Source organism: Dromaius novaehollandiae, chromosome 4, assembly GCF_036370855.1.
Source record: "Dromaius novaehollandiae isolate bDroNov1 chromosome 4, bDroNov1.hap1, whole genome shotgun sequence".
NCBI classification, from domain to species: domain Eukaryota; kingdom Metazoa; phylum Chordata; class Aves; order Casuariiformes; family Dromaiidae; genus Dromaius; species Dromaius novaehollandiae.
The window spans coordinates 80,365,901-80,379,019 of record NC_088101.1 but is presented as its reverse complement, the minus strand read 5'-3'; the positions used below and the strand labels follow the sequence as shown (position 1 = coordinate 80,379,019).

General features: G+C 54.2%; 1 protein-coding gene across 1 annotated transcript; it reads right to left on the bottom strand.

Annotated features, from left to right (window-relative positions):
* Positions 1–4,525: 4,525 nt before the first annotated feature.
* Positions 4,526–9,980, bottom strand: NKX1-1 (NK1 homeobox 1). The gene is made up of 2 exons (XM_026112701.2): positions 9,512–9,980; positions 4,526–5,484 (listed from the first exon to the last, which is right to left on the bottom strand). The coding sequence occupies exons 1-2, from the start codon at positions 9,978–9,980 to the stop codon at positions 4,700–4,702; spliced, it is 1,254 nt and encodes a 417-aa protein (XP_025968486.2). The 3' UTR covers positions 4,526–4,699.
* Between the last annotated feature and the right edge of the window lie 3,139 nt (positions 9,981–13,119).

Sequence of the window (13,119 nt, the reverse complement as noted above, 5' to 3'; positions counted from 1 at the left end):
AATCATTTAGAATGTATTTATGTGCTTTTTCTGTTCTTTTGATTGGAAGACATTTTGCTGTCATGTATTCAGTGAATGTAAACAACTGAAAGTTGTTTCAAGTTCAGTGTAAGTTGAAATATTAAGAGCAAGGTAAAATAGATGTGGTTTCCTTCTCTTTTTACCTAATTCAGCCATAAACGTAGTGAACATTAGCAAGAAGCAATTAAGGTCTGAGTCATTTCTCACTAACACAGGCTTGCACCCTTAGATTTAACATTGACTTTATGGGAATTAGATCAAAAGTATGCAGATGTGACACCAGGATCAATGCCCCAGATTTTCTTTGGTACATACCAAAGGCACTTGAAAATATTGAATCAGACTCTGAATGTGCTACTATTAGTGTATTTGAGATAAAAATTTGTCCTCTGGCAAATGCTTTGCTAAAGGTCCTTTTGAATATGTTTAGCATTCTGAATCTCCTATTTTATGAATGAAAGATAAATTAATTTTTAAAATTAACTCATGGAATGAACCCAGAGCAACCACTTCCTGCTGGCATCACTGAGGAATAATCAGCTTTCTTTCAACCAGTTCATTTTATTCTTAGTGTACCAGGCTCTCTATTTCTAATTGATAACTCACTGAAAACAACCTGAATTCCTCCAAAAAGCTCCATGCAGGACAAAGCATGGACCATTGTACGTAGTGCAGTAGGTACATCACTGTACGGGAATCAGCTTTTGGGCCTTGCTGGGAGCCAGTGTGTTAATAGCTTTTTGGGCCAGAAGAGACGAGCATGACTACCCAGTGTTATCTCCTCAGTATGATACCCTAGATGATGGCTGCATCATTCTGTTTCTCACCTTTAGAGAGCCAGAGTTATTACCAGGCAGAAACATGGGTGATGGAGCTGGGGCCTTCAGACATGTGAGAGATTTTAGTTTTAGCGTACTGGTCACTGAGCATTCAGACCGGAGATGTTCCTCAAAGACTGCCCTGGGCGGATGTCATCAAACTTCTCCCTGGTAAGTCTGTATCACAGTTTGATCCAATTCATGAACCAGCAGCAAAGCGGTGGCCCAGAGAGCACGGGTAGTTCATTAGGGCTGCTTTTGCTGAGGCTGGCCTCTGCGCACAGGCCACATGCTGTGACTTGAGACTTTGGTATGTGGTGTGCTACATACTGCTGCACAGTCTGCACGCTGGGGAGAACATACCCTGGAGCTGAGGCTATACAGCTCTGCTATTGACTTCTACGAGCAGAGGATCAGGCCCCCCGATGAGATATTCAAACAGGAATTATCAGTGGTGGGCTTCCCAAACTATGCTGAGAAGGATACCTGCAGCTCTGTTTTCAGCATTGCTATGAAGCTGTTAAAACCGGTTTAATGATGAGGAATCTCAGGCTAAGTGACTCCCTTCATCCAACAGCCGTTGGTAGTAACTCTCTCAAGGACAGGTTTCACTGGCAGGATGCTAACTGACCTGCAGCAGGAAAATCATCTACTCCACAGCTCCGAGCATCAACTTGTTGGAGCTGAAATATTTTCCAGCAGGGGGAATTTTTTGGAGTTCCCAGTATGTAGACAGGCTTTGACACTTCTCTTAATGGTGCTGAAGTAGATCTTAACCCACCTGAGCTAACAGCAGCTCTTGCTCAAACCTGGTCAGCAATGCATTAGCTTTATGGTGCAGAAGAGTCTCCTGAGCAGCTGTTTGCCCTTCGGCTGTCTCTCTCCTGTCAGTAGTAGCCATGGAGGGCTGTACTCTAAGCGCTACTTGTAGAGCTGAAAAACACCCGTATTGCAGCAGCAAGGTGTCTGCACCAGCTGCACTCAGCCAAGCTCAGGTGGGGCCCGTTGCAGGTTCCCTGCGCTGCCCTCGAGTAACCCGGACAGGTTCCCGCACCCAGCTGCGCACATCTGCCTCTGTCCCCTCTCTTGGAAACAGCATTTTGAACAAGCTGAGATATTAGTTTCAAATAATGCTCTTATAATGCTCTTGTTAAAAATAGATTCACATTCCAAACCAGTTTGATATTTTGTATCAGTATTGCTTTGGCATAATCCTACTTCAAGTATTTTGGGTTTTGATTGGTGTATTCAAGGAGAGGGCTGAAGTGATAGTCGGAGGATGGATCCTGTCACCAAATAGCCGTCAGCTATATCTATAACCTGAACGGTGATGCCTTTTAAGGCACTCTTTTTTCCCTGTTAAATTACTTCAGAACATTTCTTCTATAGGCTTATTCTTACGAAGGCAAGTAAGTCTGGATCAAAACTTCTGACTTTTGCAAGGGTTTAAGTGAGGGGAGATGAGCTCCCGGTGGAGAGTCAGGCTTCCAGCGCCTCCAAGCCGCGGCCCCCGGTGCCCCCCGCCGCTCCCTGCAGCGCGCAGACCCGCGGGGCCGGGGCGGCGGGGCCGGGGCGGCGGGGCCGGGGGCGGCGGGGCCGGGCGCGCCCTGCGGCGCTCCCTGCCGGGCGCCCCCCGTCACTGCAGCGCTCCGAGGCGCCGCATCGCCTCTGCTCTCCCTCCTCCTCCTCTTCTTCCTCCCACTGCCGCCGTTAACGCTTCGAGACGCCGGCGTCCACGGCACGATGCAGTTTCTCTGTCAGAAACCATAACTTCCTCACGCTTCGCGCGTCGAAAGGGCTTGTCGAAACCGCTCGGCGGAGGGAGCAAACGAGGAAGGGCTAAGGGGGTTTCGGGGCTACGGCGGCGCCGGGGCCCTGTGGGGCGGGGATGGCTCCGTCCGCCCCGCCGCTCCGCTCCCTCCTCCTCGTCCTCCTCCCCAGCCCCCGGCGCGACTCCCCCAGCCAGGGCTGGCGGGGACGGCTCCGAGGGGAAATACTGCGAAAAAAGTGTAAAGTTATTGAAATGCTCGTGCCACCCCTGATGCATGCAGTGAGGGGCACGGCGATACCGCGGCCCGCAGGCGACTCAGCCCGGAGGGACGGAGGAAAAAACGCCGAGTGCTTCTCCGCGCTCCTTGAAATAGCGCTGGGTCCTGGAAAGCCAGTCGTCACATTTCTGGGCGGAAAAAAGACTAGTGGAAAACTTGTGGAAACTGCCTCGTTCCCCGTGTAAACTTTGGGATCATACAGGGAGTCTGGGAACGACATAAAAGCGCCTTTTTAGCATTGGATTAAAAGCTGTTGTTACAACGGTAACCAAATCGGGATGATCACCGCGTTTCATCTTTTTTGAGATTAAAAAAAGAAAGTAATAAGTATTATAAAATACTGACTGAAACTATTTTAAAAATAGTCGGCGGAAATGCGATGGAAAGATTGCTTTATTTTTTTTTAAGTGGTGGGATATGAATGAAATAGTCGATTTAGTAAATTTACATAAATCCAAAATATCACAATCCCGTCTGCGGAAACAAAGGAAAGTTCTCGGATTCTCTACAAGAAAAAGAGGAAGTTTTTTTCCCCATAATATTGCACAACAGAGCTCGGCAAAACCAATTAAGAAAATGCAAACAACAAAACTAACTAATAAGGGAAATGCCCTCTCGCGTACCAAAAGAATAAAGTTTATTTGTGTACAAGAAATATACAGTATGGTTCCCAGAGTAAACGAAGCAAAAAAAAAAAAAATACACGAAGATGATGAAAGACATCGCTCCAAGCGCCTCACGATGCAGACAGCTTCGGAGGGAGTCTGGTCCGTCTTGCAGAGAAAATCAGGGACACATCACCACGGAAAGCCGCTGTTTCCTTAAAGTTTATTGATTTGATTTAAAGTGTTCAGCAAACAAAGTGCTTTCTCTATCATTTTCGACCGCTCTTCCCATACCGCATACATTAATTATAAAGTTAAAACTTTTGTAACAACCAGAAATATACAGAAATGGTTAACGTAAAAAAACCCAGCCCGAGTCCCAGCGAGCGGCGCCGCGGGGAGCCCTCCCGGCCCGTCCCCACGTGGCGCCGGTCTGCAGCCGTCCGTCGAGGTCTGGTGTTAGTTAAGGGCAGCGGATGTAAAAAATAATCATCATCATCGTGAAATCACGAGGAGAAACGACGCACCGTTGCTTCAACAACGTCGAGGGACAGGACTATAGTTCTCTGTTTTACCCTGAGAGTCAAATGGGTACATAATCTTTTTGAAGTCTTTTACGAGTGGCCACACCGGAATAAAACTCAATCCTGAACTAAAACAAAGCAAAAAAAAAAAAAAAAAGACAAAACAAAAATCCAAAACACAGCAACGAGAGGCGGTGAAAAAATACAGGTAACGATGATTTACATCTACTCCTATGTACACGGAGGAGGAAGGTTTTCCTCCTCTTCCTCCCCCCCCCCCTCCCCAGAAGCCCAGTCCGGACACATCGCATATAAAAAGGGTCGTAGAAATGATTGTAGGTGATGGAGGCGCCCCGCTGCCCGGGGTGGGAGCCGCCGCTTCCCGCCGCGACCGTTAGCCGTTGACCGTTAGCCGCTGGCCGTTGACCATTAGCCGCTGGCCGTTGGCGCGCCTCGCGGCGGGAGGGAGCGCCGGGCCGCTCCTTCCCTCACGGGCTCGGCAGGCCGTGTCTCCTCTTCCCACCGTGTTGTTCTTAATTTACCAAGCAGGTCGCCTCCACGTCGCGGGGGCAGCAGCGCCCTGGCGGTCTCCGCCGCCGCCCCCAGCCCGAGGTGAGTGTCCGGCGCCCGAGGGGAGCGCGGCGGCCGGCCGGGGTGGGGGCCGAGGGAAGCGGGCGGTGGGTTTATAGGTGCGGGGTGTAGAAAGCCGGAGCGCCGTAAGTCTGCGAGCCCAGGACGAAGGGCGAGAGGACGGCGGGGCTGGGCAGGAAGGGCAGCTGGGCGGCGCACACCAGCCCCCCGGCCGGGTGGCCCGCGTAGCTGCCGGGGCCGTGCATGGAGAGCGGGTTGCCCATGGGCGGCGAGTGGCTGAGCGGGCTGAGGCCGCCCGCCAGGGCGCCGCCGCCCAGGGCGCCGCCCGCACCGCCGCCGCCCGCGCCGCCGCTGGTGGGCGCGCTGGTGTCGGCGCCCGGGTTCTGCTTCTTCCACTTGGTGCGGCGGTTCTGGAACCAGATCTTCACCTGCGTCTCGGTGAGGCTGAGCGAGAGCGCCAGGTTGAGGCGCTCGCACACCGACAGGTACCGCGTCGACTTGAACTTGTTCTCCAGCGCCACCAGCTGCTCGTAGGTGAAAGCTGTCCGCGCCCGCCGGGGCTTGCCCGACTTGGAGTCCGAGCCCGTGCGCTTCCTCTTGGGCTTGGCCTGCTGGCTCTGCTGCCCCCCGCCGGGCGCCGGCGGCTGCTGAGGCGGCGGAGGAGGCTGCGGAGGCTGCGGCGGGCCGGCGCCCGCCTCGCCCGCCTCGGCGTGGTGGTGGCCCGGCTCGGCCTCGCCGGGCGCCGCCGAGCCGCCGCTGCTGCTGCTCTCCTCGCTGCACAGCTCCTCGTCGTCCGGCAGCTCGCTGTCGGGGCTGCGGCTCGGCCGGCTGCTGTAGTCGAGGTCGCACTCCTCGGCCTTGTAGAGCTCGCCGTCCTCTGCGCACAAGCGACAGCCCCGTTAGGCCTCGCCGCCGCCAGCCCAACCCCCTCCCGGCCCAGCCCGAGCCCCCTGCGGTGCAGCCGCCCACGGTGAGGGCCCCGAGGAGACACTGGCGCCGCGGGGCTGGCGCTGCCGCCGGGCCCCGCTCTGGGAGCCGGCTCAGCCGGCTGGCATCGCCGCTGCCGTGAGGGCGGGGGCCGGCTGCCTGCGGCGCCTCAGCGCCCAGCAGCGGGGCCGCCCTGCCCAGGGGCCCTTGGCTCGAGGCGAGGAGCCGGCTAGTCCGGGCCGCTCGGCCGCGCAGAGGGCCGTTCAGCCCCCCAGGCCGGGGGTGGCAGCTCCCCTCAGCGCCGCCGGGCTGAGCGACGGCCGCCGGGAACGGCCAAGCCCGCGGCGGGTTTGCCAGCGCTGACCCTACGAGCAGCGCAGCTCCGACAAGGGCCGGCACCCAAACGTGAGCGCGCAGGAAAGGCTTCTCCCCTCGCACCGCCGCTGGCCAGCGCACCAAGCGCCCAGCGGCCGCCGAGGCCTCCGCGCAGGCGGTGCCGGTCGCCCGCGGGCCGCCGCCGCGCTCGGGGCAGGTGGGGCGGGAGGTGCGGGCCGGGGGGAAGAGAAGCCCTTGAGCGGCCGCCGCGCCCGAGCGCTTCGGCAGCGGGCGGCGACGATGCCGCATCGCTCTTAGCGGTTCTAGTTTCGGAATTCTCCGCGCCGAGGGGAGATTTGCGGCTTTTGCTCTGGCATTTTTAACCCTTTCTCCGCCTTGTTTGGCCTCTCGTGTCTTCATGAGACGGAAGTATTAAAGTGGAGTAAATACTTGTATTGATTAGCAGAGCAGATACAAACTTAATTAAACTCATTTTGTGTAATGTACAAACTAGTTAACGGTCATTTAATTTATTTGGGTTTATATTACGCTCCAATTAACAGGTTTCCATCGGAGAACAAGATAATTATCCGATATTTAAGGCCATTGGACTTCGGTTGACAATTCTGTCGTTATGAAGCCTGAAAGAAAACAGTATTTTCAAGGGAACGGGCTCCTCTGGACCTCGGGGCTCGGTCTCCTCCGGGAGAGCCGGGAGGCAAATGCTCTCCGCAAACTCGCGCCGAAGTGACGGGGCATGTCGGAGGCACACGGGCAGGTCGGGGGGCAGAGGACCCTGTTCAGATGCGATCCTTCTTATCCGTCTCTTTCAGACGCTCCTAAACTTCCCGCCCCAAGTAGCCGCTCACACCTACGACGGGGGTGTAGCTCCGGGTAGGTCTCTAAGCGGGAGCTCGTTTAACTCGTTTAACCGAGGTATGCAAACAGAAGTGGTTCGCTTATCTGTCATCCCGTGCGTGCTTTAGTCGGTTTTTACCCCCCACCCCCACCCAACTGAATATCCTCCCACATCTCAAACTCGGTCCACAGTCTAATGCTGGACACCCGTAGCTAACATTAGAGGTGTTAAGTGAGAGTGTGTTTTGTGGAAGGAGCTGATTTCGGCTAACGCCGGGTGTGGCTGGCTCCCTACGCGAAAAGGGGGCAGGCAAGTTTACTGGAATCATCTCTACCCGGAAAACTGCCCTTAACGCCGGCTTCATTAACCGAGAGTTTTTTCCAGCTTTCTTTCAAAGTGGCGAATAGAGAAAAAGGTATAATCACTGCCGTACGTGAATGTGAACGTAGCTAGTCTTTCTTCCCCCCTCCCAATTTGAAGCAGTGCATGAAGATGAAGCCCAGTTAAATACCCTACAACCTGTAGAACTTGCTGTAAATTACAGTGCATAATTTTTGCAACAATATATAAAAAATGTGTGTAGATACGTCTGCGTGGCAGGATCTTGGTAATAAGCGTAACACCACTACGTGTAGCTTTCACACACACTAAACAGGGAATGCGAGTTTCTTATTTTAGAGTTTATTTTTCCAGTAAACTCTAGGAAATGCCAGCCGCCGTTCAATTAAGGGCTATTAAAATTTTCTTTAAACAGAAAATGCAACGCGAATATAACTGGCGATGCAGATTCACGCTGAACTTGGAATTGTGTTTCTGGAAGATAACATGTAGTAGGGAGTTTAAATAGTTATTTTTAAGATTAGATGAGTTTTACAAGTGATTTGTAACATTGTTTTCTTTCTCCTTTTGCCAGAAAGCCACATTTTTATGGTGTTGGTACTTTTCTGGCTAGAGATACTTTTCAGAACAATTTCCTCTCCTGAATTAAACTGCAATTTGAAGTAATATTATTTACGAAGGGGAAAAACTGGAATTAACTGTCATGACTTTCGAGTAGCTGCAGATCTATTTGTGGCTGTTCTCCCTTTACATAATATCAATGTGTTATGACTGAAGAGCTAAACGTGCGAAACGTCTGGGAAACTTGTCAGTAAGCGAAGCATCCTGCTTCATGGTGTCTCCAAATATATTTATTTTTAGAGAAGTGAATAGAGTTGCATTTCTCTCCTTGTCTGGAGACAAAAGTGTAAGATTAGTGATAGGCTGACCTCGTCGGTCTTTCTGATTGCACAGACCTATTTAGTATGATAAAAGTCAGATCAGTTTAGACGAATAATTATGCCCGGTAGAAACTGATTTTAAAAAAATCTTTTTGGAATTCTATTAATGCTTCGTTTCTGGTTTTTGCTTTATGATTAAAACACAGATGTTGTAAAAGGCTCGGGCTGGAACAGATGCCAGAACTCCTTCGCTGCCTGATGTTAGAGACATCCTACGGCGGGCTTAGGAAACTGCGAGTCCTCTCCCGCCTTAAACACCGAGAAATTATTTTTCCCTCTCTGAAAAGTTTATCCTCTGCCACTCGCCAGCCTCGTCCCCCTTCCTCTCCCCTCCACGGACACGGAGTAGCTGTAGCCGGTTTTCAGCAGCGCTGTCTCTTCCCGGAAGTGCTCCGATATCCCCGGCGTCGCGCCGGTTGGAGGTGAGAAAGTTGGGATATTTGGACCCAGAAAGAAAAAGCAATCTAGAGCTTGGGTCGAATGCAATTCCCGATCAATAGCGAGCCCTAATAAGTGTAATAGGTTTTAATCGAGTAATTATCCGAATTTTGACCCTATAATTTAGATGTTAGGGAAGAGTTTGCAAGGTGCTTGAAAGAGATATGCACAATTCGATAATAGGATATCGATCCAGGCAGTCCTACATGCCACTCTGGGGCGATTTCCCCCATTATCCAGCCTCTTTACGCTGCTAAGCACATTTTACCTTAAATGTAATCGAAGGAATTTAATTGTTTTTCCAGAGATAACCAGCATTTTGTCACAATTAGTCTGATTTGTCCTAAAAAAGCCAAGGGGAGAGAGAAAATTGAATCTGTCGCCCAGAGCAACGCGCAGCAGGCTGCGGGGGGAAGGGGAGAGCGGGTCGGAAGGCTGGGCAGAACATATATAAAAGTCTTAACTGCCTCGGTGGGGCTGCCGGGCGGGGATTTCGCAGCCCCAGGGCCGCGCCCGGCCCCTCTGGAGCCTCGGCACTAGGAGCCGGTTTGCCTGAGCTGACCCGCGGCTGCCTATCGCCGGCAGCCGGGAGGAGCAAGAAGAGGGAGCGGATCCCGCATCCCCTCCCCTCCCGGCCCCCCGGCTGCCCGGGCCCGATCCTGCCGCTGCGGGGCTGCGCTGCCCTCCCGGCCGCGGAGCCGCCGCTCCCGCTGCCCGGGGTCTCTCGCCGAGTTCCCCGCGGCACCTGCCCGGCGAGGGCTCCGCAGGCGGCTCAGCCGGGGCCGGGCCCGGCGCGCAGCTCCGGGCAGCGGAGAGGGGGCGAGCGCAGGCAGGCGGCCCGCTCCCGCGCCGAGCCCTGGGCAGCTCTGCCTGTGCCCGGCCGCTGTGCCCCCCGCAGCCTCGACACTTCTCCGCCTCCCTGTATTTAGCAGTTGCACTTCGCCCTGAGCCGGGGCCCCCAGCGCCCGTGTGCCACCAGGCTGCCCGGCTTGGGATGGGGGGTCTAAAAGCATGCAGGCACCTTCCCCGCCCCGCCGGCTGCAGCCCCCCTCCCCGGGGTGCTCCGAGCCCCCAAACCTACTTACTGATCAGGTCTGCGGACTTCTTGCACGTGTCGAAATCTTCGGCGAGAGCCTTTTGCTCGGCCAGCTCCGTCCCTGAGTCCTCGGGCTTATCCTCTGCCCCCAGCGTGAACTCGGTGCCCACCGGTTTGTACAAGACCGCGCAGTGCCTCCTTTTGCTGTTGAATTTGTTAGGGTCCAGGATGTCGAGCACCGAGAAGGAGGTGGTTCTGTGCACCATGGGCAGCGCGGCCACTGCCCCCTCTTGTCCAGGGGTGTTGCTCTGGCTGTCCCCTTGCCTGTCCCTATTTCCAGGGCAGGAGTACAGCGGCAGCTCGCCGCCGGCGGAGAGCCGCTGCTCCCCATGGCTGTCCATGCCTTCCCCGTGCAAGCCGCAGGACTCCCCGCCGATGCCGGCTGCGGGGGCTGTCACCGCCGCGGCTGCCGCTGCCGGGATGGAGATGTCACCGACCTTGTCTCTGCTCACATTCATGACTCTTTGCAGAGCCCCTCTCGGTTGCAACTTCTCCCCCCCCCACCTCCTTTTTCTCCCCCCCCCCTTTCCTTCGGCGAAGTTGAGCTGGAAACTCCTCCCCGGCCCCCGCTCCGGAGCGGCTCTGCGCGCAGCGGAGCGCAGGGCAGGGGCGAGCCGCTGCCTGCAGCTCCCCGGGGCTGCGCTGGGTCCGGCCGGCCGGGCGCCTCCGGGGAAGGCAGGGAGTCACAAGGTGATGCTCGGCTCAGCGCCTCCACTCAGCTGCTCCTTCTTCCTTCTCATCATCCTCACCAGGCTGCCCAGGCACTCCTGCCCCCCCCACCGCACACATACACACCGAGGCACGGCTGTATCTTATTTATGCATTCATATTTAGCACTGGATTGTAATTGGCTACAAATTAATCCCTTGCCCATAATAGTCTGTAATCTTCATCACTGGAGGAGAGACACAGTGAAAGTGTGCGCCGGGGGGAGGGGGGCGAGCGGGAGAGAGCGAATGAAGGATGGTGTTGGCTGTGATATACTTGGCTGTCAGCTCTGTTTCAGCACACCTCCACTCATCTGGAAAGCATCTAAATAGCCTTATTTGGAGAAGTGGGAGGAGATGACGCTTTCTTTTAAATAATTGCGGGATCAATATAAAGAAGATATTATACACACAAAATGGGAACTTAAGGTCTTCCATCCCTAATAGTGGAGTTATATGATCAAAAGGGGATTATGCGTGTGCGTGTGTGTGGGCTCGGCGGTGTCAGCCCCGAGCACCTGTTTCCCTGCCCCTGCTGGATTTATTAAATTAGAACAAAAGGGGCAAATTGCGGACGGAGGTTGAGGGGTGGGAGCGGGGCTCCTGTCCGCGCACATACACACGCTTCTCTCTGCCCTAGCTAATTAATTAAAATTAAATATCAAACGTAAGTGCCAGGCAAGCACTCGGAGAAAATTAATACGTTAAAACAGCGCAAGACAAAACACGACGATTAATAAATTCTAAGTAACTGGGAAAAAAGGGTCTGTTCCCTTGCAGAAGTAAAGCAATAGCCAGAGCTAACTTCCACTTTCGAAAAAACACTGCCTTATTAAAAGTGGTTTTAATTATGGAAAGTGAAGAAATAGGAAATAAGAGTTATCTGTGGATTACAAAACCAGAATTTCTTTCCCTACTTAATTTCCTTCCCCTTCGTGTAGCCGTGTGTGCTTTGATCATATCAATTTCATTCTTGTTTTGGACGCTCTAGTCGCTACTCAGTTTGAATTAGCTGCCAGGAAAAAAAAAAAAGGTAGGAAAACAGAGAAAGCATAAAAGGAAAATTAGATTTTTTTTGTCTTTGAGGCTGGTGACACATACAAGGACAGGTCCTTTGCAATTACCGCGGGCAATGATCCTTTAGAAAGCAGAAATTAAAAGTTGGGAGAAATAATGGGTAAAACAATCAGCTTGTAATTTTGGTAGGGCTTGGACATGATTAGTCCATCAGCGGGCTGGGCCCAGGGGAGTCCCGCTGAGCGGGAGCCCACAACAGCCCCCGCTCATATATTATACACCAGCCCTTAGATTTTAATCAGACACCACAACAGTGTCCTTTCCCTTTTATGACTTTATTATGCTTTATCTTTAAATTATAAATCACCTCCTGGGTTGAAATGGTATGTATAATCTCTGATCATGTGTAGGTAATTACCTCTCCCCCTTTTCCTGACCTTACCGGCGGGGCTGCCACGAACACACAGCGAGGGCGAAGTTTTAATCTGCATGTACACACATACACACACATCTGTTTGTTTGTTTGTTAGCAGCTCCTCTGCCTCTTCTCCTTCTTCCCTGCCCGTGACTTTGATCTGATCTTTTGTTTCGGATAAATTTTCCTCCCATTACTTCTGCCCGTGGTTCTGCGATATTATTTATGAAAAGTAGCTGGTGGTTTAGGTAGATGCCAATGACTTGGCTTTATCAGATTTGCTATGGTAATCGCCTGCATTTGTACCTCTTTCGGAAAAAAACCCACTTTTTTTTTTAAGGGGCGGTGGCGGTAGGGAATTTCTTATCTCTTGGGTCAATAGCTCTTAGAAAATATTCATTCTAGTGGCGATTAAACCTTTGTGCCCGGCTGCCCGGGCAGGGAAGGCAGCCCCGCTTCCCGGACGCGGCAGCCGGGCCGACTTGTGTGGGGGAGAAGCAGCCGGAGCCCGGGAGCGCAGCACCTTGCCGCTCCTCGCACCTGCCCCCGCCGCACGGGCACGGGCACGGGCACGGGCACGGGCACGGGCACGGGCACGGGCACGGGCACGGGCACGGGCACGGCCCGCCGGGGCCCCCCAGCCCGCCCGGCGCTTTTGTTTGTCGGCGTTTTAAAGCGAGTGTTATAAAGATGTTCTATTGCTCCTAATCACAATTGATTGTCAATTAGAGGCTCATTTGTGCAATCTCCATCCATCTGCCATCTCTGGTTATCTGTTCACCAGAAAGTTAGCGCTGATTATGGGGCCCTAGATGAGTTGTGACATGCAATATCTCTCGCGTGGTCGGGCCGGCTGACCGGTCCCGTCCGGCTCGAAGGGAAGACAGTCCTTTCCATTTCCCTCGCCGGAGGGACCAGCAACAGCCTCCCCCGGCGGGGAGAGGGGGGACTGGGGCCGAGGGGGTGGCAGGCCCCCCCGTCCCTCCGGAGAGGCTGCGTGAACGCCACGCGGAGCCCGGGGCGCCGACTCCCTGCCCTGCTGGCGAAGGATCCCGCGGGAATGATTCCTTCTCCGAAATAAATAGGGAAACGCACGGAACACCCGCGCGCTTTCACAAGCCTCCCGCCCGCCGCGATGGTTATCTCTGTACTTAGGCTGAATTATACCTGCGAGGAGGTGATATTTCCAAAGGCTGCAGGCGCCGGTGGCCGGAGCGGCTCCCAGGAGCCGGCCTCCCCGCGGCTGCTCCGGCACCCGAGGCCCTGCGCCCCCGGCGGGGAGCAGGGGGAGCCCGGGCCCCGGGGGAGATGCCGCATGCAGGGCCGGGAAGCTCATAACCTGGGCTGGCACGGTCAGGGCAGCGAGGGCCGCCGCAGCAGGGGTCTGCCCCGGCCCTGCTGGCGCCCAGCGCTTTCTCTTTGCCCCAAGCGCAGGGAGAGGCCCGGGCATCCCAGCCC